Source organism: Dipodomys merriami, unplaced genomic scaffold, assembly GCF_024711535.1.
Source record: "Dipodomys merriami isolate MVZ:Mamm:240054 unplaced genomic scaffold, mDipMer1.0.p SCAF_123, whole genome shotgun sequence".
Lineage (NCBI taxonomy): Eukaryota > Metazoa > Chordata > Mammalia > Rodentia > Heteromyidae > Dipodomys > Dipodomys merriami.
In genome coordinates, this window is record NW_027202527.1 from 943,290 (window position 1) to 970,617 (window position 27,328).

The 27,328-nt window shown below is 41.2% G+C and overlaps 1 protein-coding gene across 1 annotated transcript; it reads right to left on the reverse strand.

The window, feature by feature from the left end:
* Window positions 1-1,766: 1,766 nt before the first annotated feature.
* LOC138823772 (zinc finger X-chromosomal protein-like) lies at window positions 1,767-25,847 on the reverse strand. The gene is made up of 6 exons (XM_070017327.1): window positions 25,789-25,847; window positions 13,978-14,066; window positions 7,982-8,131; window positions 6,282-6,431; window positions 5,179-5,319; window positions 1,767-4,104 (listed from the first exon to the last, which is right to left on the reverse strand). The coding sequence occupies exons 2-6, from the start codon at window positions 14,036-14,038 to the stop codon at window positions 3,509-3,511; spliced, it is 1,098 nt and encodes a 365-aa protein (XP_069873428.1). The 5' UTR covers window positions 14,039-14,066; window positions 25,789-25,847; the 3' UTR covers window positions 1,767-3,508.
* Between the last annotated feature and the right edge of the window lie 1,481 nt (window positions 25,848-27,328).

Below are 27,328 nucleotides of genomic sequence, written 5' to 3' on the forward strand. Positions count from 1 at the left end.
CTGAGATCTGAGGATCGCGGTTCAAAGCCAGCCCGGATAGGAAAGACCATGAGACTCCTATCTCCAATAAAGCACCAGAAAACCGGAAGTGGCGCTGTAGCTCAAGTGGTAGAGCGCTCGCCTTAAGCTGAAGACCTGAGGGACAGCACCCAGGCCCAGAGTTCAAGCCCCATGACCGACAAAAAAAAAAAGAAAGAAAGAAACACTCTAGGGGTTTGGCTTACTAAGATCAACATTCATATAAAATATGCCAAGTTAAAATATAAAAGACAGCGCAGGGAAGGTGGTTCAGTGGTAGAGTGCTTCCTTTGCATTCATGAGGCCCTGGGTTCGATCCTCAGCACCACATAAGCAATAAGAAATAAGCAGGAAGTGGTGCTGTGGCTCAAGTGGCAGAGCACTAGCCTTGACCTGCAAAGCTGAGGTACATCACCCAGGCCCAGAGTTCAGGCCCCATAACCGGACCCTCCCCCCCAAAATAAAAAAAAAATATATAAAAGAAACAATGTGATGAACATGAAGAAGATAAACCTCAACTGATTAAGTACTTAAAAAGTCACCGGGCTTTGTATTTAGCTCTTTATAGCATGAGAATAACAGTGTTGTCTACCATCAATTTGAGATACTATCTCAAACAGAATGGAAGCTAAACAGGGCTGTTTGTGGCTCAACTGGTGGCTCATCACCTATGAAGCCCAAATCCCTGAGAGTCATATTAACCTTTTATAAAACAAAAATATTCTCATCTAATTTTTGCAATCAAACACATATTTCCAACCATGTATACACTAGCATTTCTTAAATAATTGATATTTTTCACAACGAGTACAAAAGGACATAAAATATCCAAAAGTGAATTTCAGTGAAATCATAACTAGCCATGCTAAGATCTTTCTACTCTTGGAAAAGTTTAACAGAAACAACTTCTTTAACTTAGCCAACTGAATATAAAACAAAAAGCAGACTATTATCCCAACAGTTTAGTAATCTACAACAATTTCATTTTTCTTTGAAGTGATTTTTTAATTGTGAAAATAGTGTACAGAGGTGTTACAATTACATGAGCAAGATAATGAGTACATTTCTTATCAAGCATTGTAGTCTCCTCTTTTGTTTCCCCTTCCCATCCCTTCCCATCCTCCCCCTGCCTCCACATGCATTCCTCCCCACTCCTTCACCCTCCTCCACTCACCAGTTGGTTTTGGACATAACAACTTGTACATCTCAATGTTGCAGTGGGTCTACCTGTATCCCTATTTAAATGATTTGTTTTTCCCCTTCCCCTCCACAAATTATACCAACATCAGGTACAGTGAAAGCAGGGGTTATACTGTGGGTGGGTGGCATACAAAGCAACAAAGAAATAATCTTATAAATGTGTTAGAAACAATCGCATGAAAGAAAAAAAAACATTTGAATACATATCTTAGTGTTCATTTCCCTAACATCACCTTGTCTGACCTTTTCTGCTTTACTTTGAGGTGATTTTTTTTGTCCAAAATTTTCTGGCTTTTCACTCTGCAATGCCACAAGTTAAAATCAACACACTTGACTCCAGGGAGGCTGAGAAATATGAAGCATGTAAAGTGTTCTCTTATCTTTCTGTTTATTTAACAAATGTCACCAAATTAATGTTTTTGTACTTTTTAAATATCTTATGTTAAATTTTCATTTGAATATTTGTATTAAAAATGAAATTCAAAGAAGACTTTGAAAATTGTTACACATACAAAAATTTATTCTCCACAATACCTTACCATCGGACTAAACACCATGGGAATATGTAGAGGTAGTAAGAAGCTATAAGAGGCTTCAAAACTCAATCTGTATTTATGGTGGGATGTCAAACTTGAAAATGAGTGTGAAGAAGTTGTGTGTGTGTGTGTGTGTGTGTGTGTGTGTGTGTGTGTAACACTACAAAATAAAAGCCTATTAGCACATGTAGACTGGAGTATCATGAACCAGAAGATTCTTCAGAATGTGCTTCTTAAAATCAGTTCTATTAGTTGCCCCATTTGGCAGTGTCCCTTTCTATTTTAAGAGATGTAAAAAATTTCCTCTTTTCTAAAAAGCTTAATGCCTCAAGACGAGCAAAGTGAATTAATTTCATATTTCATTTATAGTCAAGTTAGTGACTTAACATGGAGTGAACTCTTAGACAAAATGGAAAGACTGGCTGATATTTGAAAGCCAAACTTCACATCTGAACTCTGTGTGTGTGTATGAGTGTGTGTGTGTGTGTTTGTGTGTGTGTGAAGATGTGTGTGTGTTGGGCTTATCGTCTGTCTGTCTGTCTGCCTGCCTGCCCAAACTCAGGCCTTAGGTGCTGCCTCTGAGCTTCTTTTGCTCAAGGCAAATCTGAGCCCCTCCACTGCTTCCATCTTAAGCTTTAATAAAAGCCAGCCTGCATAGGAACTCTTCAAGCATTGTTTTCTAACAAACAAAAAGAAGGCTTAATCTGCCACTCTAGGAATTACTTCTCATTCATTTATTAAATGGAGTTATAATTCCTCCTCATGTCCCTTTCATTGCAAAACAGAAAGTATCTTTACCAGCTTCTCAGAACAGAAGGACCATGTCTGAGTTAATTTCCCAGAACAATTCAAGGCAGGAATAAAAGTTATTAGGGAAAACTTTCTACACAGTTCACTCGTTTTATCTCTCTACTTCACATGAACTCTACTCTTTTATATCAAGTTTACAGAAAGATCGCAGACATTTCTAGATATTCAAGCTCTATATTGTCGAATAGTTTTCACCCTAGACATAAGATTTGAGGAATACCCAAGAAAAACAGCTAAGTGGCCAAAAGTGTCACCAGGTACCATGCACTTCTGAGAGTCTTATAAAGCCTGACTACATGAGGTCTCATTTATAAAACACAATCTGAACACACAGAGCAAAAATCAAAATTACTTGGAAAGGTAGCTCTGCTGAAAAATAGAGAGACAGTACAAAGGAAATCTTATGCTCAGTAGTAGCATTCTTTTCCCACTGGACAAAATGAAAACTTTGGGCAAATACGGTCAATGTGTATTCAGCTTCACTAGTGTGCTCACACGGAAAGTCTCACAGTCCAAAAGGCTGAAGAAACTAAGACCAGGAAATGATTCCTTGTAAAGTTCAGTTAAGATCTGACACTATTTATATTACCAAAATCATCTCATCTCCAAGGAATGTGAAAATGTCTGCCCCAACCTGGTTAAGATGATTACTTTTTAGAGTGACTCATCTTGTTGAGATGAGGAAAGTTAGGTAAGTAAGCATGCATTAAAGCTTCAAAGACTAAAACTTCAGTAAAGAGAAGGATTGGCTACTTTCTACAAAGCAACTTGTTGATGATTTTTAATCTTTTTTCTTTTTGCTCATCTGTTAAAGAAAGAGAGTAAGATCCAGAACGCTCTACTGAATAAAGCCTACAGAGAACTCAGCTGTATTTGTACATCAACAGCTGCCTATGACCAAGGATGACTGCCTTTAAGAAAGTCTCTTGCTTCACAGCACAGGTTTATAAAGATCCGTGGACACACTGAGAGGACAAGCTCTCATCTGTATGGTGTCGCTGTATGTGCTGGTTCTTTTCAGAGGGTCTTCGAAATCCCTTCTTGCAGTACTCACAGCGGTGAGGGTAGTCTTTTGTATGAATGGAGATAACATGCCGTTTAAAGCCTGAGGCATCTGTGGTGCTGTACTCACAGTGCTCACACTGAAACACTTTCCGACCACTGTGTGTGTTCATGTGCTTTTCAAGCTCATCCTGTTGTTGAAATCCCTTTCGGCACCTCTTACATCTAAAGGGAGGATCCTTGGCGTGAACTGACAGAATGTGGCTACTTAGCAGAAATGGATCTGAAATCTTGAAATCACAATGTCTACACTGATGCATTTTTTCATCCGTGTGGACAGCGGCATGTTTCTTGAGTTCGGAAGGCCTGTGAAAACCTTTACCACACATGTCACACTTATGGGGGTACTCCTTGGTGTGAACTGAAATTATATGTCGTTTCAAATCACCTGAGCTTGAGCTCCTGTGGTCACAATACCAACACTGGTGTCTTTTGCTTCCTGGGTTGATAAAGCCATGTTGCCTTGCTTCTCTGGTATCTGGGGAAGTCAGAAGATAAATGTCACCCTTAAATGGCATCTCTTTGCTGGGCTTAGACTTTGGATGTGTTTTCAAGTTAGAAGAGTCCGCAGACTCATATTCCCAGGACAAGTGCTAATAGAGCTCCCTCCGCCCCATCTCCCTACTCCCCCCCCCCACCTCCACAACCCATAACCTCTCCAATGGATTCTCATGTGGATTCTGTGCTCTAATACGGGCCAAAACATTTTCTGCACCCTACACAATTGTGGGGAGAGTTCTTGCTAAAAGGTGATGACTCAATATCCCTTGTAAAACAGCTGTCTCGCATTCACAGAATTTACACCTAAGTACCTTTTGGTGGCACCTTTTCTTTACATATCACTTTATGATAAAACAAAAGTCTGAGAATGAGAAAAATATCATCCTATATGCCTGCAGAGGGACCACAGCTGTACTTGACGATTTGGTTCTTTGTCTATTGGAGATAATGGTCTCATGTATTTTCCTGCCCAGGCTGGCTTATCTTGACAATAATGAGTGAAATTTGAGTGCATGTGGCTCATGCTAGTAATCCCAGATACTCATGAGCCTGAGGATCTGAGGATTGAGGTTCCAATCCAGACAGGGCAGAGAAGTTCCTGAGACTCTTATCTCCAATTATACATATGAGAGAGCTGTAAGGGATGTGCCAGCTCACTTCATTCAGTGCTAGACCCAAATAAGAAAAAAATGCAAGGGGAAAAAGAAAGGAGAGCTAGCACCCTAGCCATGTACCTTAGCTCAGGGGTCGATGACCTAGAATAAAACAAACAAACAAGAAAAATCCTGTGAGTTGAAACTCACAGGACCCTAAAAACAATGACCAGACCCATAAGGTGGGTTGGGAATTTTGTTTCATCTCCACTAAAATCAGCTTACAGTTTTGATTCCTTTCCTTCATTCTGAACCACAATCAGATTTTTCCAAGGAACTCATTCATGACTCTCCCTGAATTCTAGAAACTCTATTTTCAAAAACAAAAGCTACTTGTAGCTCATCAATTTCTTCTAAAACCTCACCAACGTGTGGAGTGAAAACTACCCTTCCCTCACCCATTTGCTGTTGCTGGGAATCATCTCTCTTCCTTTTCCCTGGGTTTTGTTTAGCGAGTCGATCTTGGCCACCACACTCATCTGCATGCAAGAGGGTACCTGCTCCAGAAGTCTGGTTTTCAGGTCCATCAGAGATATCACCTAGTAAGTGAGTATTAAAAACATTTTTACAAAGTATTATGAGGCATAAAACAGTAGGGACTCTTAGCCCCAAACATGAAAACAAGTGCTGACACTCATGAGATATAGAAACTCCTTATTTCAGTCACTGTGTCTTTTTAAAATTCTTACTTTATTTTTAATGTGTACAGTAGCAACAGGGGATATGCCATAGGGGAAAGAACATACAAAGAAACAACAAAAACAACAGAAAGTAATAAAATCACATGGTACTTTTAAAACAGTAACAATTAAGACAGACCTCTTGTGTCCATATCTTGGGGTTCCTTTCACTTGGCACCAGCTTATATGGTCATTTGTACAAGGTTTCTGAGCTTTTCAGCTCTCTGATAAGATTATCCTCTATGGATACTAATTATTGCAAATAAGGGAAACCATGAGACCTAAATGTCCTTGGGACTGGTCAACTTCACTTAATACGATCTTTTCCAAGTCTTTCCATTTCCTAACAAAAGGGACAGTATGGTTCTTTCTGATGGAAGCCAGAATTCCATTGTATATATGTATAATATCTTCTTGATCTACTCTTCTACTGAGGGGCATCAGAAGTCAGATTGCTGGGTCACAGGGGAGCTCTATGTGTTTTGAGGAACCTCCATACCGCTTAGGGACTGTTTATGGACACATTCATATCGAGACCAGGAAACACCTTGCTTCCAAACCCAGCAATCTCCTAAAGAGGTGGTCAAGTCATGAGCCATGTACAAGCAAAATTATAAGCTAACACATTGAAAGTCTGTCCCTTTCTAACGTACCTGGAAACTCAGAGCAAAATGCATAGGGAAAAAGAAAACCCATCTGAGAATTCCTCACCTCTCCTTAAACCACCACAAATTCATTTCTCAGTGCTAAACTCTGAATAACACAGATGCCAGTTTTTTCATTATTCAAAGACTGAATTCTTCAACTACTATGTGACTTACCGTAAGCAACTGTCCATGAGACTGGCATCAGAGCTTTCATTTCATTGTCACCCACTTGCTGTTCATGTATAGCAGAAGATGCTAGAGCGGTAGCATATTCCTCTCCTTTAATCACATCGATATATCCTTCATCAGTAATTTCAACAAAACCTAAGTACAAAATTAAGTAGATGCACAAAAAGTTAGAGATATTAATTTCTGAGACTCTGCTGTAATTCATACTTTGATTTTTCATACAGAATCTTGCTAGCCCATGCTGGCTGAAATCCTCCTGACTCAGCTTCCCAAAGTGCTATGAATGAAGGTGTATACCATCGACCCCTTCCATAAACTTTCAAAGCACCAATGTCGCTGGGCACCGGTAGGCTCATATGTGTAACCCTAACAGCTCAGGAGGCTGAGATGTGAAGATCTGAGGTTCAAAGCCAGACTGGGAAGAAAAGCATGTGTCACTCTTTTCTGCAGTTAAACACCAAAACCTCAAGCTGAAAGAGACACTGTTGTTCAAGTGATAGACCTCCAGTCCTGAAAACACAAAGGTAAAGCACAGAATTCCACCACTGAATGTAAACCCCAAGGGGAAGAAAGGGAAAGACAGAAAGAAAATGAGACAGAGAGAAGGAAAAATGGAACAAAGGATGAAGGGAGGGAAAGAAGACAGAAAGAAAGGAAGGAAAGCGGGGAGGATAGAAGGAAAGGTGCAAGAAAACAAGGAATGAACACAGAAAGGAAGAAAGGAAGTAACAAAGGCTGAGAAGGAAAGAATAAAGGCAAAAAGAGGACAGAAAGACCGAGTTCATGAAAGGCAAGAAGGAAAGAATCAACAACCTAAGGATTTCTTGCTGACTTAAAAGACAAGGATGCCTTCTTTGAAAAAAGAGACCATAATAATGACTAAAACAGTGTCCCTTACTTCATTCAAATACTGCTTGCATTGAATACCCAGTGTAGGCTGGGTAGAGCATCTTACGTGTATAATCCAGCCACTAAAGGAGAGCTGCTTGGAAAAAACGCAGAGACAGCATCTCAACAGACATCCTGTGTGTGAGCCCCAGCTACTTACTCAGTAGACTATATTTAGGAGTAATACAATCTGAGACAACAACAATCTGGATGTGGGATTCCAGCTTCGCAACAGTCTACAGTTAGCAGCAATATAAGCTGAGGCTGTCCTTGGACAAAAATGTTAGTTCTGCCTGAAATATAATAATAAAATGGAGGCATAGACACATTCAGTTAGCAGAGTACCTTCATAGTAAACTTACTGTCCCAAATACAAAATCCTGAGTAGCTCTTAATCCCCACAACTTATGGACATGTTTCCCACCACATGCCTTCTGCTTACTTAAGACTTCTTCTTTTGCCTGCAGTCACTGACAGGCATACATGTTTCTATTCCCTGGAAGTAAAAATTCTTTTGCTCTGACACACTAGTTCCTCTCCAAAATTACTCTCAGGTGGCACTTTCTACCATGTCTGCATGGCCACCGGTCAGGAAACAAGACAAGAATTCATTAGAACCTTCATTTCAACACAGTCCTCTGTAATACTTTTACCATACATTTCAAGTACATCTTAAAAGATGTCTCCAAAGAAGATGTCAATTATTCTGGTCTAGGAAAGCTAAGGGTCGACCATTTAAGGAATCAAGATGAGTAATTTGGAACAGCATATAAACATGCTGAAGGTTTCCTCTTTACCTAAGTCATCCATTCCACTGTCAGATTTTAAAGTGGACATCTTCATGACTTCAGGGCAAGTGTCATCTACTTTACAAGAACTGACTTCTGGTTCCATGTCCATATTCGGTCTAATGGGACCACCATGATCCAAGTTGCATGCATCATTCACTACAGAGGTGGGAAATATATCAGAATCAACCAGCTGATATACATGAAGTAGTGCTATTTTCTTAGTCTTTTTGTCCAATACAATCTCTAATCTGACTCACAGAAAAGAAAATAATTTAAGAGATGTTTGAGAAAAAATTGTCCCAGCATACCACATAAGTCAAATTTCTGGTATTGCTAAATTAGGTTACAGTAAACAAAAAACAAGACATATACTTTCTTTCCTTTACCCAAAGGTGCCCAGGCTGATCCTCCAATCTGAACCTCCTGAATACCTAGTATTATAGGCCTGATCCAACGGTGTTAGGCTGGGTATCCCCAATTCTTTTTCTAAATTTTTATTATTATTACTTTTTAATTGTGAAGATACTGTACAGAGGGGTTACAATTACATGGGCAAGATAATGAGTACATTTCTTTTTTTTTAAATGTATTTAAATGTATTTTTCTTTTTTTGTGAACATACTGTACAGAGGGGTTACAATTACATGGGCAAGATAATGAGTACATTTCTTATCAAGCATTGCAGCCTCCTCCTTTGTTTACCCTTCACATCCCTTCCCTGTGTCCCCCCACCCCCTCACCCAATCCTCCCCACCCCCCCCCCCACCAAAGTAGTAAAGTTCGTTTTGGACATGACAACTTGTACTTCTCATTGTTGCAACGGGTCCACCTGTATCCTTATTTAAACGACTTGTTTTTCCTCGTCTCCTCCACAAATTATACCGAAATCAAATACAGTGAAAGCAGGGGTTATATTGTGGGGGAGGGACACACTAAGCAACAAGGAAATAATCTTATAAATGGGTTAGAAACAAATGCATGAAAGAAAAAAACATTTAAATACATATCTAAGGGTTCATTTTCCTAACATCTCATTATCTGACCTTTTCTGTTTGACTCATACATATATTAGATATTGCAAATAAGGGAAACCATGGGACCTATGTTTCTTTGGGCTTCTCTTACTTCACTTAATAGAATTTTTTCCAAGCCTTTCCATTTCCTAACAAATTGGGCAATGTCATTCTTTCTGATGGAGGCATAGAATTCCGTATCCCCAATTCTTAATCCTAGTTTTAAATAACTGCTTGTAAACAGGTGAGCTATGTTGTGGAATCTTGGAACTATTTTACAATCTTCTAATTAAAATTGGTTCATTGTTTGTAGCAATTGTAAAGCCAACATTATAAGCAAATCAGCAGTGAAAGTGAATCCTCTTGACTCTCTTTCCCTACAAAGAACCAAAACTGATAGGTAGGAATATACTGAAATCTTCCTTCCTACAAACATGAGGTGTAAAATGTAGCAATCAGACATGCAATAATTCCAAAGCCTTAGGCCCTATAACTGGTGATTTAGTTGTTGTAGTTGTTTTAGCAAATTTTTTATTGTGACTAAGTGATTACATGAATTCCACAGTATTGTGAGATAGTGATACTTAGTTAAAAGTCACAACCACATTCTAACTTTCATCAGGCAAATTGTCTTTATCATGTTCTATAGAGTTTATGAGTTCTATGAGCTTTGACAATACAGTTATATCTTCCACATCAGGTGATATGTAACATTTCTTTCCTTGTGCTTAGTATCAGCAGTTTCCACTTTCCTGCTCATTCCCTTCCCTCCCATTGATGCCATGAGTTGCTTAGTTTGTTTTGATCAATGACCTGTGAAGCTGATGGGTCCTTCTGATGGATTTTTTTCCATTTCGCTCTGTTTTTGTTTTCTCCATCTAGTATCCATCAGATGTGCACACATGTACCATATATGTGCTAAAACTCTTTACACTCAGGAATATAATTCCAAGTCCTATTATCCTTATGCTTTTTCTCCTTCCCTCCCTCCATTTTTTTTTTATTGTGAAAATACTGTACAGAGGGGTGACAATTACATGGGCAAGATAATGAGTACATTTCTTATCAAGCATTGTAGCCTCCTCCTTTGTTTCCCCTTCCCATTTCTTCCAATCCTCCTTCCCCCCTCCGCCCCCACAAAAGGTCTAAAGCTTGTTTTCCACTTAAGGACTTGTACATCTCATTATTGCAATGTATCCACCAGTATCCCTATTTAAATGATTTGTTTTTTCCCTTTCCCTTCACAAATTATACCAAATCTCAAATACAGTAAATGAAGGGGTTATACCATGGGGGAGGGACAAACAAAGCAACAAAGAAATAATCTTAATACTGTGTTAGAAACAATCACATGAAAGAAAAAAACATTAGAATACATATCTTAGGGTTCATTTCCCTAACATCAACTTATCTGACCTTTTCTGGTTGACTCATACATACACTAGTTATTGCAAATAAGGGAAAGCATGGGACCTAAGTTTCTTTAGGCCTGGCTTACTTCACTTATTATCCCTTCCTCCATTTGTTACTTCCTCTCTTACCCTCTCAGTTTTGTCCTCTCCTTCCTGCTCTCCTATTCAATGCCTCCTTCCCTTCCTACCTCGTCCCTTCACACGCTCCCTTCCTTAGTTGTGTTCCTGGAACTGAGGTTTCATTCTCTTGTGTAACTTTTTTCTTTTTTGGGGTCCGGTCGTGGGGCCTGAACTGTGGGCCTAGGCACTGTCCCTCAGCTCTTCAGCTCAAGGCTAGCGCTCTACCGCTTGAGCCACAGCGCCACTTCCGGCTTTTTTCTTTTTGCTGATGTGGTGCTAAGGAATCAAACCCAGGGCCTCAGGCATGCAAGGCAAGCGCTCTACCACTGAGCCACCTTCCCAGCCCTCTTGTGTAACTTTTTAAAAATACAATTTCTTTTTTAATATTAAAGAGTTGTACGGGAAGATGAAGGGGTGGGTCACAGTTCCATAAGTCAGGTTATGAGTAAAATACTCTCTAGATAATGTGTCACCATCCGTTTTTCCTCCCAGATTTGTCCTGCCGTCCTTGCCCACAAGTTGCACATAGTACATTGTTTCTATAAGGTATATTGAATATCACATCTACATTTGTCCACCCTAACAGTACAACTAATCCACCAGGAAAAAAGAATAAGAAACAACACCAACGAAATGAATTCCATTTGTGGCAATCGTTTTCATGAACAGTATTTAAGATGTACACTTTTGGATTCCTCAAGGAACAGTATCCTCTTCGGGTGTGTCTGCTGTGTCTATTCATGAGTAAACACAGAAGGCCCTGCAGAAGTTTTCATGTACCACTGTTGTTTAGGAGGCTTCGTTCACATCTGAGAGAAAACGTAACAGTTTGGACCAAGACCTTAAGCCACATCCCCACTTCCTGCTCTGTGGTGCTTAATTGGAGATAAGAGTCCCTTGAATTTGCTGGCCACAGTTGGCTTCAAACCAACATCCTCAGATCTCAGCTTCTTGAGCAATAAGGATCAGAGGCATGATCCACCAGAGCCTACTTGGCTTGCAAGCTACATTTTTAAACACAATTGGTCTCAGAATGAAAACATCTTTTAATGAAAGGAAACTGATATATTTCACAACCTAACGTATGAAAGGTAAATATTTTCTTACAAAAATGTTCGACAGCTAGCAAATCCCAGGCAGTAGTGCATGCCTATAATCCTCCTTAGTAGGAGATCTGAGATCTGGGGATGGGGTTTAAACCAGCCCCTGGAAAGAAAGTCTGTGAGACTCTGAATTCCAATACATTATCCAAAAGAGCCAGAAGTGGATCTGTGGCTCAACCCCAAGAGAGTTAGCCTTAAGCAAAATAACACAAAGACAGCAAAGGGAAACACTCTGGGATAGCACCTATTCTGAGCGATCAACCTTCAGCACACACACACACACACACAAACACACACACACACACACACACACACACGCACACACGCACACACGCACACACGCACACACACAAACACCTGTCCAGTCCCCTGGTGCCTTCCTCCTCCAACTCCCGCACTGGGCTGAAGGCAACAGTAAGGAGCTAGAGACTAAAAAGAAAAGGTAGGTCAAATTAAGAGTTAAGACAGCAGAAATTCAAGATAGACATACATCAGAAATGCAACAGAATTTCAGGATAAACATACTTCAGACAAGTTGAATAGAGATGAGAACACAAAACAAAGTTAATCTTGTGTGGCAAGCTGACTTTTTCTTATAACAAGAGTTCCAAAAATTATGTAGGTCAAAGAGTAAGACCTTCATGAAAGGATGAGTTGAATTTTGTGTATTTTAATTTCTTGTTTTTTAGGGTACCTGTCCTGAGAATGGGGCTCAGAACCTGGATACTATCCCTGAGAGTTTTTGCTCAGGGCTACTGCCATTTGACCCACAGCTCCACTCTAGGCTCTTTTCAGCAAGTCAGTGGAGAAAAGAGTCTCACCAGCATTCTTGCCCCGGCTGCCTTTGAAACACAATCCTTAGATCTCAGCCTCCTGAGTAGCTTAGATTAGGCAGGAGCCAACAGGGCCTAGATTCCTTAATCATGCTTAAGACAAGGTCTCACTATATAGCCGGGGTGCTTTCAAACGTAAGATACTCCCACTTCAGTCTTCTGAGGACCCCAATTACATGTGTGTAGCACTAGAGCTAGCTAAGATGGCTTTCCCCAGAAAGTCTTCCTGTACCTCTACCAATGCTAATACTTCCTAAAACTGTCTTTTGTGCTTACTTTCTTTTTCTTTTTCCTGTGTTGTTGTGTCTCTCCTGGGGATAGACTAAAAGACCTGAAAATGTCTTGGAGAGGATTTTGGCTCCAGCCTAACTCTCTATCTTTCCTGCCCAGAATGGCTTGGAATCAGAATCCTGAGATCTCAACATCCTGAGTAGCTTGCTTTGCAGTCAGGAGACACCTGTGAACTCAGGTGTTTCTCCATGTTTATCAGGTGTCAGGCTATCTTGAACTTAGTAACAGGCAATTTGTGTTTATAACTTTTGTCAATTTACAAGAGAAACTGTATTCCAGAAGGTTGCTGCACTTCCTAACCTATGCCCACAGGATCATTAGTATCAGATTTAAATGTTCTTTTACAACTAAAAAGGGCTAAACTTCAGTACAACTTCAGTGACATTCATGGACTGGGAACACTGAGAATGGCCTTTTATATTTCACATTTGTGAGAGAGATAACAACAAACTCCTACTTCCTAATATTGTAAAAATGCCATGTGTCTGTATATAAGAGGTTATTCTGTGTGTGCATGTGAGTGCATGTTTGTAAATGTGTGTGCCCACCTGTGTCAGTGTGTGTATACCAAAACAACTGGAAATATACATAATAGGATAAATTCTAAGGTTGGAGCAATGGCTTGGATTTCTAAAGATAACCGTACACATTCTTAGGGGGAATAGTTTTCTGGCTGGAGTCCAGAAGTGATGGAGGACATGGTATGGAAAATACAATACATGAGAAAACTCCTTTCACTGTTGCCTGAGGGAATCCTGTGCAAAGTACCAGGAGCAAAAATCTGAAAGGGAAAATCAATATGGTGGATAAGTGGAAAGCAAAGAAGGACTGAAAAAATCTTTATAGTCAGGAGAATCTAAAGGAAGCCACACAGAAACCCTGAGTTTGCCCTTATGGAAGAAATTCCAAAGGGAATCCAGTTATGTATCTCAGAATCCCGAGGTCAAGTACTACCAGTCTTGCTGGTAGGAACTGTGATAATACACTAATAGACACAAATAACACATCCAACTACGAACACTTTGATTGTGATAGCTACTAGGATGGAAGTGTATAACTGGGAAAATTAGAGAAGCCAAGTGACCAGAGTAAAAGACCAATGAATTAGCTATGAGAATCTGGCAGAATTACAAGGCCATCAATGAATCTTAAATTGGGACATTTCTTCTCTCAATAAAAAACTCCAAGTTTGATACATTAAAAGTAGGATCATGTAAGACACACTTATACCTATTGCAGGACAGAATGAGTTTGGTTCTTGTGGCTGCATCTCAAATCCATCTCCATCCATGACCTTTAATGTTGAGTCGTCACAGCACCTATGACAAGGCATAAAGTACAACCAACAATGAAACGTTAAAAGTATCATGATTTGGCTCAACCTGAGCCCATTTAATAAAGGGATTTCTGTGAGAGTTCCTTATACCTTAAGTTTAAGGTACCTTAATCTTGCTATCACCAATTCACAAAATGGTAACAATTCAAAATATCTAAGAAGTGTAAACACTTGTTGCATTTTTGGGTAGTCACTGGCCGCCTCCCTTTATAATGACCTTGTGATTACAGAAATAGGGAGGAACATGTAACTGTATGTCAGTCTCTTTCATTTGCTCTCTGGTCTAAAAGGGAACTCTTCTCCGCCATTAAAGAAGACAAGTTCATATGAGCAGAATAAAAACCCACTTTCATAACCTGTGTGAAACCCTAATCCCTCTCTTTCTCTCATTGTAGCTAAAATGCTAACAGAGGTATAGAAAAAGAGTAAAGTTATTCACTTTATATTTAGTTTCCAGTAGAAAAATTAAGTCTCAGGTATAGATAGATATGTACATAGACACATCAATACATAGATAGGTAGATACATAGATACCTACATTGATGTGCATTTCTTTCTTTCTTTCTTTCTTTCTTTTTTTTTGTCCATGGTTGAGTGCTGTTCCTGGGCTCTTCAGCTCAAGGGGAGAACTCCACTGCTTGAGCCACTGCACCACTTCCTGTTTTTGAGTGGCTTATTGGAGATAAGAGTCTCACAGCCTTTCCTGCCCAAGCTGGCTTTGAACTGTGATCCTCAGATCTCAGCCTCCTGAGTAGATAGGATTACAGGTGTGAGCCACTAGTGCCCGGCTATTAATATGCATTTCTATTCAGAAGACATGCTACCTGCCCAACAGTGGCACACAAGTTATCCTAGCTACTCAGGAGGCTCAGATCTGAACATCCTGCTTCACAGACAATATAAAGGAGAAAATCTTTGACATCTTACCTCCAATAAGCTATTCAGAAAAAGCTGTTGCTGTGGCTCAAGAGATAAGGTCTTATCTTTGAGTACAACAGGCTCAGGGACAGAGATCAGACCTAGTATATGAAAAGAGTTTATTTTTTTCAAAAAAGGTTATGTGGTCCTGATAAACACATACAAGTAAATAACACACTCAACTGTAATTTATATATAAACAATGGCTTTTCAACATCCCAGTTTTTCTCTATTCACTGGTAAGAAACATAGTTTAAGACAATCACGTTGCTTCAAATAACAAGACCACAGTCATCAACCCGAATGAAACAGAGAACCAATACTGGCTGCAAATCCATTATTGTTATTCCTGATTTTCAAAACTAGGTCTCACTACATATTTCTATTTCTTCTCTTAAAAATGTAAATGCAAGTAAGGTACGAGCTCCTGGCTCAAACATAATTCATTGAAAAGTTGAGATTACTAACTGGCATTATACTTTGAAGCCAGTCGGCGTAGAAACTGTTTGCAAGGATGCTTTCTCAATGAAGAGCCTGATAAAGTGCCAGGGTCCTGTTATCCTAGCTAGTAGGAAGCCTAAAAGTAATCCTTTTTCAGTCTCATGGACACCAGGCCCTGAGCTCAATCTCCAGGACTGGCACCCACACAATTAAATCCAAATTAATCTTCTCTAACCAACTAGATGAAACTGAATTAAGGGCATTTTCGGTTTATCTACAAAAGCCAATCCAATTAATGTAATAGAAATGCTAGTGCTTTGGATGAAGCGTGTGCTCTGCCATGCAGGTCAATAGAAAGTTTAAGGCCAAAGCAAAAGCTTGCTACATATGGAAGTAGACTCTCTCTAAAGACCAACACAAAGGCACACATGGAAACAAAAGTGCCATTGATATCCATAGCTGATGGTCACGTCTGTAATCTCTAGCTACTCAGGAGGATGAGATTGGAGGACTGTGGTTCAAACTAGTCCCCGAGACACTTATCTCCAAAAAAACACACAAAAAAACAGAAGTGAAGCTGTGGCTCAAGTGGTAGTGTTCTAACCTTCAGCTGAAGAGCTCAGTTACAGCGCCCAGGCACAGAGTTCAAGCCCCATGACAGACAAAAAAAAAAAAATTCCATTGATATAACAAGATTTTCTTTTTAACTACTTATCCTGTGGCTGTTCAGGATTTGGCACACAAGTTCCTTTGACATACCAGCTTTTCTTTTTTAACTACTTATCCTTTAGGCTGCTCAGGATTTGGCACACAATTCCTTCCCTTTCCTTAAGTGACATCCTAGTTTTCCTCCCATGTATCTCAGGGCTACCTTATCCCTGACCTTTCACCTTTCTGATTTCCTCCCATATTGTTGCTTTTGTTTTTTTCCAACAGGAAGAACATGTCCAAACCCACAAACTAAGGGAGAGTCCTAATGTATAACACATTACAGTTTTCTTCACTCCCTGCCAGACTCGGTATCATCCCTTGCCAATTCCTCATGAACAATTTCTCTTCCTTTTACTTCTTTTTTAACATTACAGTTCATAATTTCCTGATGTCTGAAATCAATACAGTCCTTCAAGTGGATTTATTCCTTCAAGACACAACCACATCTGACTGGAAACCCTATAAACAAAAGTTGATTTTTATGTAGAAATCCTACAATTGTGTTGAGCAGAGGGTATCCCAACAATCTGTAGGCAGAATTCCTTTGATCATCCATAGAGGTTTGCTGCTCAGAAAATTTTACACAGATGTTAATATTCCAAAGACCCTGCACTATTAGGCTAAGCCTATCACCGGCTTACCTGCTATAAATACTAATTTTGCCTGGTAAGAGGGTGCTAAGTACATCACTACTCCAACAAGAGGTGTTTGCTTCCTTTCCACTTTGGAAAGGTTCTTTGGTACTCAGCCTTCTGAGATTCACTTGTACTTTAATCATTTGTGACCAACCAATGAAAAAGATGAAAGAGCTCCAGCACATAGGAAAGAAATCGGCCAATGCTACATGCTGTAGACGATCTGGCAAAGACAGCAACTATTTTTAAAGCCTGAAGTCTGGGTCTGTGAAGAGTCACTGAATGCTTTCCTTTCCTAACACATACTGGGGCACAGGAGAGGTGAACATACCTCTCATATGAGCAGTTACTAATATGAGCAACCCCATCTCCTCTTTTCATAGGAAGCAACAGTGCATTTGATGCCCTACTTTCCCCTTCCCCCATTATCGTCAGAACAAAAGAAATAGGGATGCAACCTATCAGCAGAACATATGTTCTCCATGTATGAGGGCCCTGGATAAAATTCCCAGCTCAAGAACCGTGGTGGAGGAACTGGAAGTGTTTTCATTTTGTATTTCAGAGCACCTTAAACCTCTTCTGGTAATGTTTTAGCAGGGGCCCACTACTGCTAACTTCCTCTAATTATTCAATGACACCACTCTTATCAGTGAAACATATGGCAGATGTATCTACAAGAAGGGAGAAAGAATATGCTGGTAACATTGGACTGAAATACCCACAACAATACAGCCAGCACAAGCGTCTCAAGACAGATGATACAAGGAGTCCAAGTCTATATGCAAATGTAGAAGAAGACCAAGTGATCACACGGGTCACCAGATGGTTGCCCTGAACACACTATCTATTTGACCCTCAGTCTGTTTCTCTCTGTCTCTCCATATCAGTCTACCTCTCAGCCTTCACTGCACCTTGAGCTTGACTAAGACTTGCAAAATTAAGACCATAAACCGCCTGTGAAGAGCTCATTTGGAAGTTTTAATTAAGGAACAGAATCTAGGAAATACATGGGGAAAAACATGAATGTTAATTAGACTTTGAGAAAAACTGTTAAATAGCCCATGTACTACCTTTTTTACTACACATACTACTTTCCCAGCCTACCTTATCTTGTCTCATGTTCTCCACATTTCCACAGCTTAAAATAAGGCTGCAAAGGAAAGCCAAAGGCTTAAGAGCACCTTCAACAAGGCACTACCTTTCAAAGTGACACATTTACTCAGTCAGGGATGTAAAAAGACAACTCAGAGCTTTTCTTTGTGTACCCTGTTTTAAAATCTCCTATATCTTGATACTCAGATACCTTGACTTAAAATTTCCTATGTCTAGATACTAAGGATCACAGTTCAAAGCCTGGCTGTCCATGTATGAAAATCTACAGTACATTCTTGGCTCCAAGTAAATAACCAAAGCAGGAAGTGGAGCTGTGGTTCAAGTAGTAGAGTGCTAGTCTGGAGAGAAAAATGTAAAGGAAGGACAGTGCTCAGGTCCTGAGTTCCAGCTCCCAAATCCCAGAATTCAAGCGTCCCAAACAGAATAGAAACAGCACCAGTGCCAGCACTCCATCTACTCCACCCAAACTAATGAAAATGTAAACAACAACAAAAATAAACGAAAAACCAAAACAAGTGGAAATGCTTAGCACACTTATGATCACTGAATTTCATCTAGGGCTCTCCCCTGGTCTACTCATCATTAGAGAACTATTTTACAAAATGACAAAAATGAGATCATATTTCACAAAAGAAAATTGTATGAATATCAACTAGACAAGTACAATTGAGTCTGTGGCAACCATCATATAATCTCAGTTCCTCTGGAGACACTAGCGAGAGAACCAATAGTAAGAAGGCTCATGTCCCACAGCCAGTGTGACCAAACTTCAAAAGCATATTCCATAGGCAAAAAACAAGGGTAGGGATAGAAAGTTTGAAAAAAAATAAGAAAAACAGAACAAAACAAAAAAGTATATTCCTCACGCAGTACAGTATTTCTAAAGCAAGCTTTGGTTACTCTTACTATATGGATACATGCATACAAAAAAAGCAATTTTAAAAGATACTTTTTTTTCTTTCAGTCGGGGAACTTGAACTCTGGGCTTGAGCACTGTCCCTCCGTTTTTCAGCTCAAGGCTAGCACTCTACCACTTGACCTACAGAGCCACTTCTGGTTTTCTGATGGTTTATTGGAGATAAGAGTTTCATGGAGTTTCTTGCCCAGGCTGGCTTTGAACCATGATCCTTAGATCTCAGCCTCCTGAGTAACTAGGATTACAGGCGTGAGTCTCCGGCACCTGGCTTCTACTCAATGCTGCTCAATTATTTTGCAAAAGTACTATACTGAGATTTTGTACTACTGCAGTATAAAAATCATGTCAAATCATAATCTAGCACAATTCAAATTTTTATTTAGGTATTAATTCAGAATAATGCTTACCTTGTTATATCTGAGTCTATACCTGGTTTGTTTTTAAAACATCTATACATGTGTTGGCCTAGGAGAGCTGCTAGTTAAGGTATGGTACTTTGGAGAGTGAGAGAGAGGCGAGATTATGGTTCAAAGCCAGTCTGGCAACTCCTGGTCTCCACAGAGACCAGGGGACACACTGAGACATGCCTGTAAAGCAAGTCACCAGGAGGAGAACTAGAGTCAGAGCCTAGCCCAGTCAAAAAGGGAAGGCTCTGTTTCAAAAATAACTAAAGCAGTTCAAGGGCCTGTAATCCTAGCTATTGAGGAGGCTGAGATGTGACCAGCACATTTTAAACCACACTGAGCAGGAGAGCCTTTGGGACTCTTAACTCCAATGAATCATCACCAAAAAAGCTGAAAGTGGGAGTTGCCACCAGAGCCAGCCCTATAAACCAGTTTTATGCAAGCCAGTGGATATGAACCTATGAGGGGCACACAGAGATGCAGTTATCTTGCTGAAAAGACATTTTTGACCATGCAATATCAGAGAAACACTACTCATTCGAACCGTTGTTGAAAGAGGTCTACAATTGTCGGCAAAGTTCAAACTTTGAAACTGTACTCACAACAGATGACATCATTTCCACTTTGATAATACATTTATTTATTGATGTGTTATTTAGTTATGTAATTAGATAGCTGGCTAGCTAGTCAGTTAACATAGACCCTTCCCCACTGTTAGGCTCTTGTGATCCTTTGGCTTCAACTTCCCAAGCAGCTGGATCAACTGAGTTCCCAGGCATCCAGCGCATTTCCTAAAACACCTGAGAACACTGTGCAAACCTCCTTACAGGAGAGGTGAGGATAAGTGGAAAGAAACACTAAGACAGAAACCCCTCACCAATCGATTCCTGACAAATAGCACATCTGTAGTCCTAGCTACTCAGGAAGCTGAGAGCCAGCATGACCAGGAAAGTTCCTGACATTCTTATCACAAATTAATCACTCAGAAAGCTAGAAGTGGTGCTGTGGCTCTAAGTGGTAGAGTGCTAGCCTTGGGAAAAACAGCTCAAGGACTCAACCCAAGTCCTACTTCAAGCCCCAGGACTGCTCTGCCAAACCCCCGACCACAATACAAGAGAGAGAGAGAGAGAAAGAGAGACAGAGAGAGAGAGAGAGAGAGAGAGAGAGAGAGAGAGAGAGAGAGAGAGAGAGAGAGAGAAGAAAAAAAGGAAATACCCAGCTTCTTTACAACTTATTTATTATACTCAGCATCTCAAACTTCTAATACAAAAGTAACAAAAGTTAACAAAAGTAACACCAATAATGAAGAGCACTGGGAACCTTAATTCTTACCTACTTTGCCTTCCAGTTCTTTGTCCCCTCCTCTCTAGCACATTGATAGCTACTTCTCAAATTCCCAAAAAGTCAAATACAATATGTTTACCTGAATTATCTGAATGGAAAGGGATCAACAAAGGAAACAAAGGAAAAACAAAGGAGACAAAGGAAAAAAGCTAAACCAATGCCCAGTGATACTCACAAGACACTATGTTGGAAACGCACTGTAAAACTTAACTGAGTTGGGAAGGATGGAAAGTGGGAGACTAATGAGGTATGGGATAATGGGTACGACAAGAAAGGGAGTGGTTGCCTTTCATTTGTAACTCTAAATCCTCTGTACACCACCTTGAAGATAAAAGGAAATTGACAAAATTGACAAATTGACAAGTCCCATTCCCAGAACACAAGCTGTGAATATATATATAAAGATATACATTAATGTAGAAAGTATATATATATATATATATATATATGTATATATATGCATACATGCATACATAAAAAAGAAAGGAAGAAAAAAAGAAAGGACGCAAGTCAATCAGTCAGTCATATACGAACAATTTTGGGGCTCAACTATGACTTTATCTAGGCTCTTACCAACCCTAGACAAGAAATTCAGGAAAACATCCAGCTTCTTCGGCTTGTATTACTTTTCAGGGTAATCTAACGTATCCTCAGTTCAAGATGCTCTTACCTCACGTAACTAGGATCACAATCCTGTGCCATCAGACCCAGTTTACATGTCATCTTGCTAGCCTAACCTTTTGCCCTCCCAGGCTTCAAAGTCATCCCGTTATGCAGGTATCATTACAAGCATAAGCCACCATACTCAGCCCTCAAAACACTAAGTTTTAAACAAGGACAGGGACTGTCTTTCTAAAATGTGTGTAAATTGTATGGCTGAGCAAACGGCTGTGCATACTTCCGGAGATATGTACAGTTTCGTGGCTCTCATGCCCAGGAACTGTAAATTTAAAACTAATATTTAGTCGCGATTACTCATTTTTAGAGTTAGAATATATATAGTTCTTTTATATCTTCGACTTTGTATTTTATAAAATACTCTGTAATGTGGCATTTTTACTTAGAGTTTGACTTTTATTCCCCTCATGGCGTTTTGTAAAGTATCATCCTCCTATGTTAAATCTTGTGAATCATTCTAATTATCCTTTCCAAATTATTTTATCAACTATCTGCCTCACTTTTATAGCTTTAAATAAATAATTAGTTTATGCAAAAAATAAACTGTGTGTAAGTTATAAAATAACACATCCTTTGGCCAAAAGCGACTACTACCAAAATATGTATACCTCTGGTTTTCCAGTTCATCACCGACTACCCTTCTAAACACACAAAATAAAAACAGTAAAAAAAAATAAAAGAACTACTCATATAAACATGGACACATATAAACTCATCACATGATTTCCTGCTAAAGATAATCTCACCTGATTCTTTCTTATGCTTGAGGCTAATTTACTCTTCATCAGCCACAACTAACCGATGTCCTGAAACACCTCATGTTGATGTAATGTGCAGGATATCATTCTATCTTCTCTGTAGGACTTCAGCTCTCCCAATACAAATCAGCTACTTCTATAATCCACAAAAACAATGGCCTAAGCATTTTATTTCACAAGGCAGCCAACAAAGCCTGTACAAATGGCCGCCTCTCTGTTTTCACTCACTCCTTTCAAAACCTCATCCTGATGTAGTAAACATGGAGAACTGCTGAAACATTGCTGCTGTGATCAGTTGCAGTCCCGAAAAGGTGTGGAAAACTTGGCTTTTATACCATAAGATTGTTGGAAACACATGCTCTACATGTTCAGGAACTCCAGTAACTGGACAGTCACAGGAGGTGCTTCAAGATTTCAATAACTGAAGAATAATGAAAGGGTTATTGCCATTTGGTAAGTTCTTTCACCAGGCAGGGTTTTTGTGAGGACAGTGTAGGCTACACAAGTTTAGGAGCTACTCTGTAAATACCTGTGTCTTCATAATTAACCTAAGGACAGGGCAGACATCCTAAATCTTCTCTCTAGTCAGCCACCATAACACCCTTGCTATTAAGCGCATTGTTCTACTCAGCAAGATAGGAAAAATCAGAGCAACCAACCATGAGAGAAGAGGCACCATTTCTTGATAACGATTAGTAGTGGCAGCCCACATTGACTCCCCTGGTATATTTCTCTGCCTTGAAACTTCTGCAGTGAACAAGAGCTTCTAGTCCAATGTCACACATACCTCAGCAATGCTGCTCACAACTGCACCCTCATGAACTTTCTAGTCTAAGCATCTCAGATTGTCTCAACTGGAGCCATCCTGTAAATATCTGCAACTTTCCGAGTTTTTAACTTACAGATGGATTACCAAAAATTTACATGTATGCTTGATTCCAGTCTTCATGAAAAGGAGAACCAAAACAAAATCCCTCAAGAAAACTTCCACACCACACGCCCACTGTGACTCGGCAACCGTCAGTGCCCCCTGCTGCTTCCCATGGACCAGGCTACAAAGCACACAACCCACAACTATAGCTCACGGAAGGGGTACAAAGACAGGTCTACACCATTTGTCATTTGCTGTGATATACCAAACCAGTTCCTACTTATCAATGGTACATACCAACGAGTACAGCAATATGAGATGTGTGAGCCACCTACAAGTGTCAGGAGGGACCAACCAGAGGCATCAATCAGAACACCAACTCTTCAAGAGAGCAATCGCTCAAAATTCATGTCTGATGAATCATGGCCAGATTCTTATTCCTATATTTCCAACGGATAAGGTATCATCACACAATTTTACAAGCTAAAATGTCACTTGTGACTATGGTATCTCGGATTCTATAACCTGAGACACTAAAAGAAAAAAAGTATGAAAGCCACATGTCATTAGCTGTATGTGACAGAGCAAGAGTTCACACGCACCCTCACAGCTTCCTATGGTCAAAAATTCTCATTATTTTCTGAGTGGAAAACCTCAAAGCGTATTATCATATAATTTTTTTTCATGCCATATAGCTATTTGGCTTATCTATTAATTAAAAAGATATCCAAGCACGATTTCATCTCCCAGAGCCAGGCTGTCCCACTGATTAGCAGTAATTAAAGTGTCCAACTCATCTGAGCAGCAGTGGTGTCCTGGCCACGGTGCCCCCTGTCTCATGCCCACAGCCCCTGAGTGCAGCTGCTGAGGAACTGCTGGCTCTACCAACACGGACTTGTGGCACTGCTATGCTCATGCCTGGGAATCTCTCTAAAAGCCAAGGTGTAACTCCATGAGCACTGGAAGCTGGGGGTGAAGAGCAGAGGATGGTGGACCCTGCTCACCCCCTCCTCCAGCCAAAATGGGACCCCAAGGACCTGCCAGCATCTACACAACATGTTAGTCTGAGCTCAACAGATCAATTATTTCTGACTTTGTTTGGTCAGTAATCTGACAACTCTAAAAGTTAATTCCCATGTTTCTTTAACAGGCATTTGAAGCGTATTAGCACCGCATGTTTCTATGTATTTAAATAATGACAATTGATACATCAGGTATGGTTTCCATGGCAGGATAAATCACACTTAGCAATATATGATTTCATTAGAAGATTATTTTTTACTTTCATTTGAAGGAACTGCCAGTTTCTACTTTCCAAATTGTGTTCTAAACCATTTCCCATTAGACATGATTAGCACTTATTTACATACTTCTTACAAGAATGGAAAAATCTGGATGATCTAATACTTTCCATTTTCTTTATTGCAGCAAAGAGGCAGAAACAGTTCCACACACCAGTATAAGAAAAAAAAAAACAAAGAACACCTCAACACATTAAAATACCTACTTTTTCATAATGCTGTGCATGTAAGCTAAAATCCCCAGCGGCCAGCTTTCTGAGCCGTATACTGCCCCACAGAAGACCCTAGTCAGCTCTCCTTACACCTTCCACAGTGCATCGACTATGGTTCTCTCACTGCTCAGCAACCAGTAAGACCAACGTCCTCTGAGAGAAGAACGTTTTTATTTTGCTCTCGTCCCCCAACCCCCACCACTAGAGGACAAACACCCCCATAAGCATGTAAGGTCTCCAGTATGCACTAATAACACTTAGCATTTCTTCAGAGGAAAAAACGTACAGCCAACTTCCAAACCCACTGTCATGCCAAGGATATTGAAAGGAAAAAGGGACAGGAAAACGACAGGGAAAAATAAAAGGGAAACAAAAAGATAAATCATCGTTCATTCAAGAAGTGAAAAACTTTCTCCCGATACATGACAATATAACCTCCAGACCTTTTCATTGTCCTAATTTACACTAGTCTTCCACTGGACACACTAGGAAGCAGTTTTTTCGCATCGAATTTGAGTTTGCATTTTCAGACAGTGGGGGCAATACTGGCTGAAATCGGCACCGCCTCAACTTAAGGGCTCATATGAGTGTACTCGAGCAAAAATTGAATTTCCTGGGGTCTCACTGCAGCCACCCAGGGGACAAACCATGTGAGAAAGCGCCAGGCAGCAACGGGCAGCACCAAGCAGCACTAGGCAGCACCAGGCAGCACCAGGCACCACTAGGCAGCACCAGGAAATGAAGCTGAAGTGCAGAGAAAGACAGCCCAGCAAAGAAGGCGCACAGGCAGAGAGGGCAGGGCCGGCTCACTGCGCGTGCGGCCTCCCACTCTCTTGCTGTACATCCTCCTCACCCACCAGAGAGAAATCTTTCTCTCCAGAGGCCGCCTTCAGAATGGTGCTCCCCCTCTCCTGCAATCCCTGGTCGTTTCCTGGAGAAGGTAGGCTTACAGACACTCCAGCATCTTTTCCCCCACAGGGAGTTAGTCCACCACTGCCGATGTTTACACAGTGAAAAATGTGTGCGGCGCGGCTGCGGCCTTCGTCGCAGGCCTGGACCTTTGGCCTTTGCCCGTCTCCTTTCGCCCCCACTTTGGATCACTTGTCGGTCCACTAGGGCCGCTTCGGCTGCCTCGCACCGCTGGGCCACCCAGCCACCACCTCCACCCGCTTCCTCCCAAGAGCGCGCCATGGCCACCACTCCCTGCAGCCGACTCCCACTGCGGCCTACTCCCACTGTGGCCTTCCCCGGCCTGCTCGGCATCGCAAGCTGCGTCTTCAGGGCCTACTGAGGCTCTGGAGCAGCGTCGCCCAGCCCGACGCAGGGGAGGGACCATGGGGGGCGCCGCCCAGACCACCGCACTGACACTAGGGCCCAAGGACACAGAGGCGTCCAGGACTCACCGGACTACACCGGCTGAGCAAGGGTCGGAGATGGCGCGGATAACACGGGAAGGCCTTGCCCAGGTGGCACTGAGCCAGGCTGTGGCTGGTGGGGCAGGGGAGGAACGAAGGGGTCCGAGCTCCCCAGCACAGGACAACCGTTACCAAGTACGTCACTTACTTACGTCATCACCAGACAGACACACCCGGGAACAGGCGGAAGGGCACATAGGCGCCTCCTGCCGGCTCCTGGAGGACCTCTTGGAGGACCTCTTGGTGATTGACAACAGGGGACCCGCTGGTCACGTGAGGCGGGGTCTCCTAGGGGCGGGTCACAAGGTTCTCTTTGCCTCCACAGCCACCACTGACCTGCGCCCAGACGCCTGCCCTGCCCCAAAGCTGCAGCAAGGCCCTCCTTCAAGCAAGCCCCCTTGGAGAAGTTAGCAGTCCAGGCCATGGCCTGACCTAATCTTCACCTCCAGTCCTACCTGGCAGGCCTGCAGACCACCTCAACGAAACCTTTGAATGGAAAGGGAAGCCGGAGAGGAGGTCCCAGTGCAACACTAAACCGTTTGCTCACAACCTTATTAAGGCAGTCGGCAATCTGAGATTCTGACTTGAAATGTGGAAAGACAGTGCATTCTAACGATGGCATCCGCACATTTTCCATATTCGTCGATACACGAAAAGGAACAGGATTACATGTGAACCTCCGTCAGCATCATGGGATATGAATCCTGGATGATTACAAACCAACTACACATACTCATACCTACGCTGGATTCCACAGGATCGACCAGCTCTCAAATCCTATAGTTCTGGTTTGCATTGCATTCTGTTCATTGATGTATTTAGTTATTTGCCACAATGCGCTTACTTACTCGTTTACTGCTTCATTCGTTTCAACACATGATCTGCCTAGGAAGCTTTACTACACCAAACTTAGGATCTTCCATCCTTCCTCTCGAGGTCTTCTCAGAGATGGGCTCACAGGCCTTCATTCCCTTAAAATTGGACAGACAGAGTGAGAGAGAAAGAGAGAGAGACACAGACAGACAGACAGACAGACAGAAATACACGCAGAAGGAGAGAGTTCGCTTGCCCTTTGAAATGGAGATCTGCAGGTGTGACTCCTGTGGCAGAGGTCTTAGCATCAGCAAGAGACCAGGCACAGCTGTCACCCGAAGTTTCAGGCCCCAGTGCTGGCACACATGTGGAGACAAAAGGTACCTAAAGGAAAACACCCAGTAAGTAGATGTGAAATCTTTAAATGGCCCATGTTTAGTTTTGCTTTTTAAATTTTCTATCATACTTCACTAGTGTATCGCTTGTACTCTCATCTAAGTACAAAAACCAACCAACACATAGGAGGCACATGCTTGTCATCCAAGCTACTCAGGAGGCTGAGATCTGAGGATTGAGGTTGAAAGCCACCCTGGGCAGAAAAGTTGGTGAGACTCCTATCTTCAATAAACCACGCAAAATATCGGAATTGGCTTTGTGGCTCAAGTGGTAGAGTACTAGCCATGAGGTGAAGAGCTGAGGGACAGTGTCCAGGCCC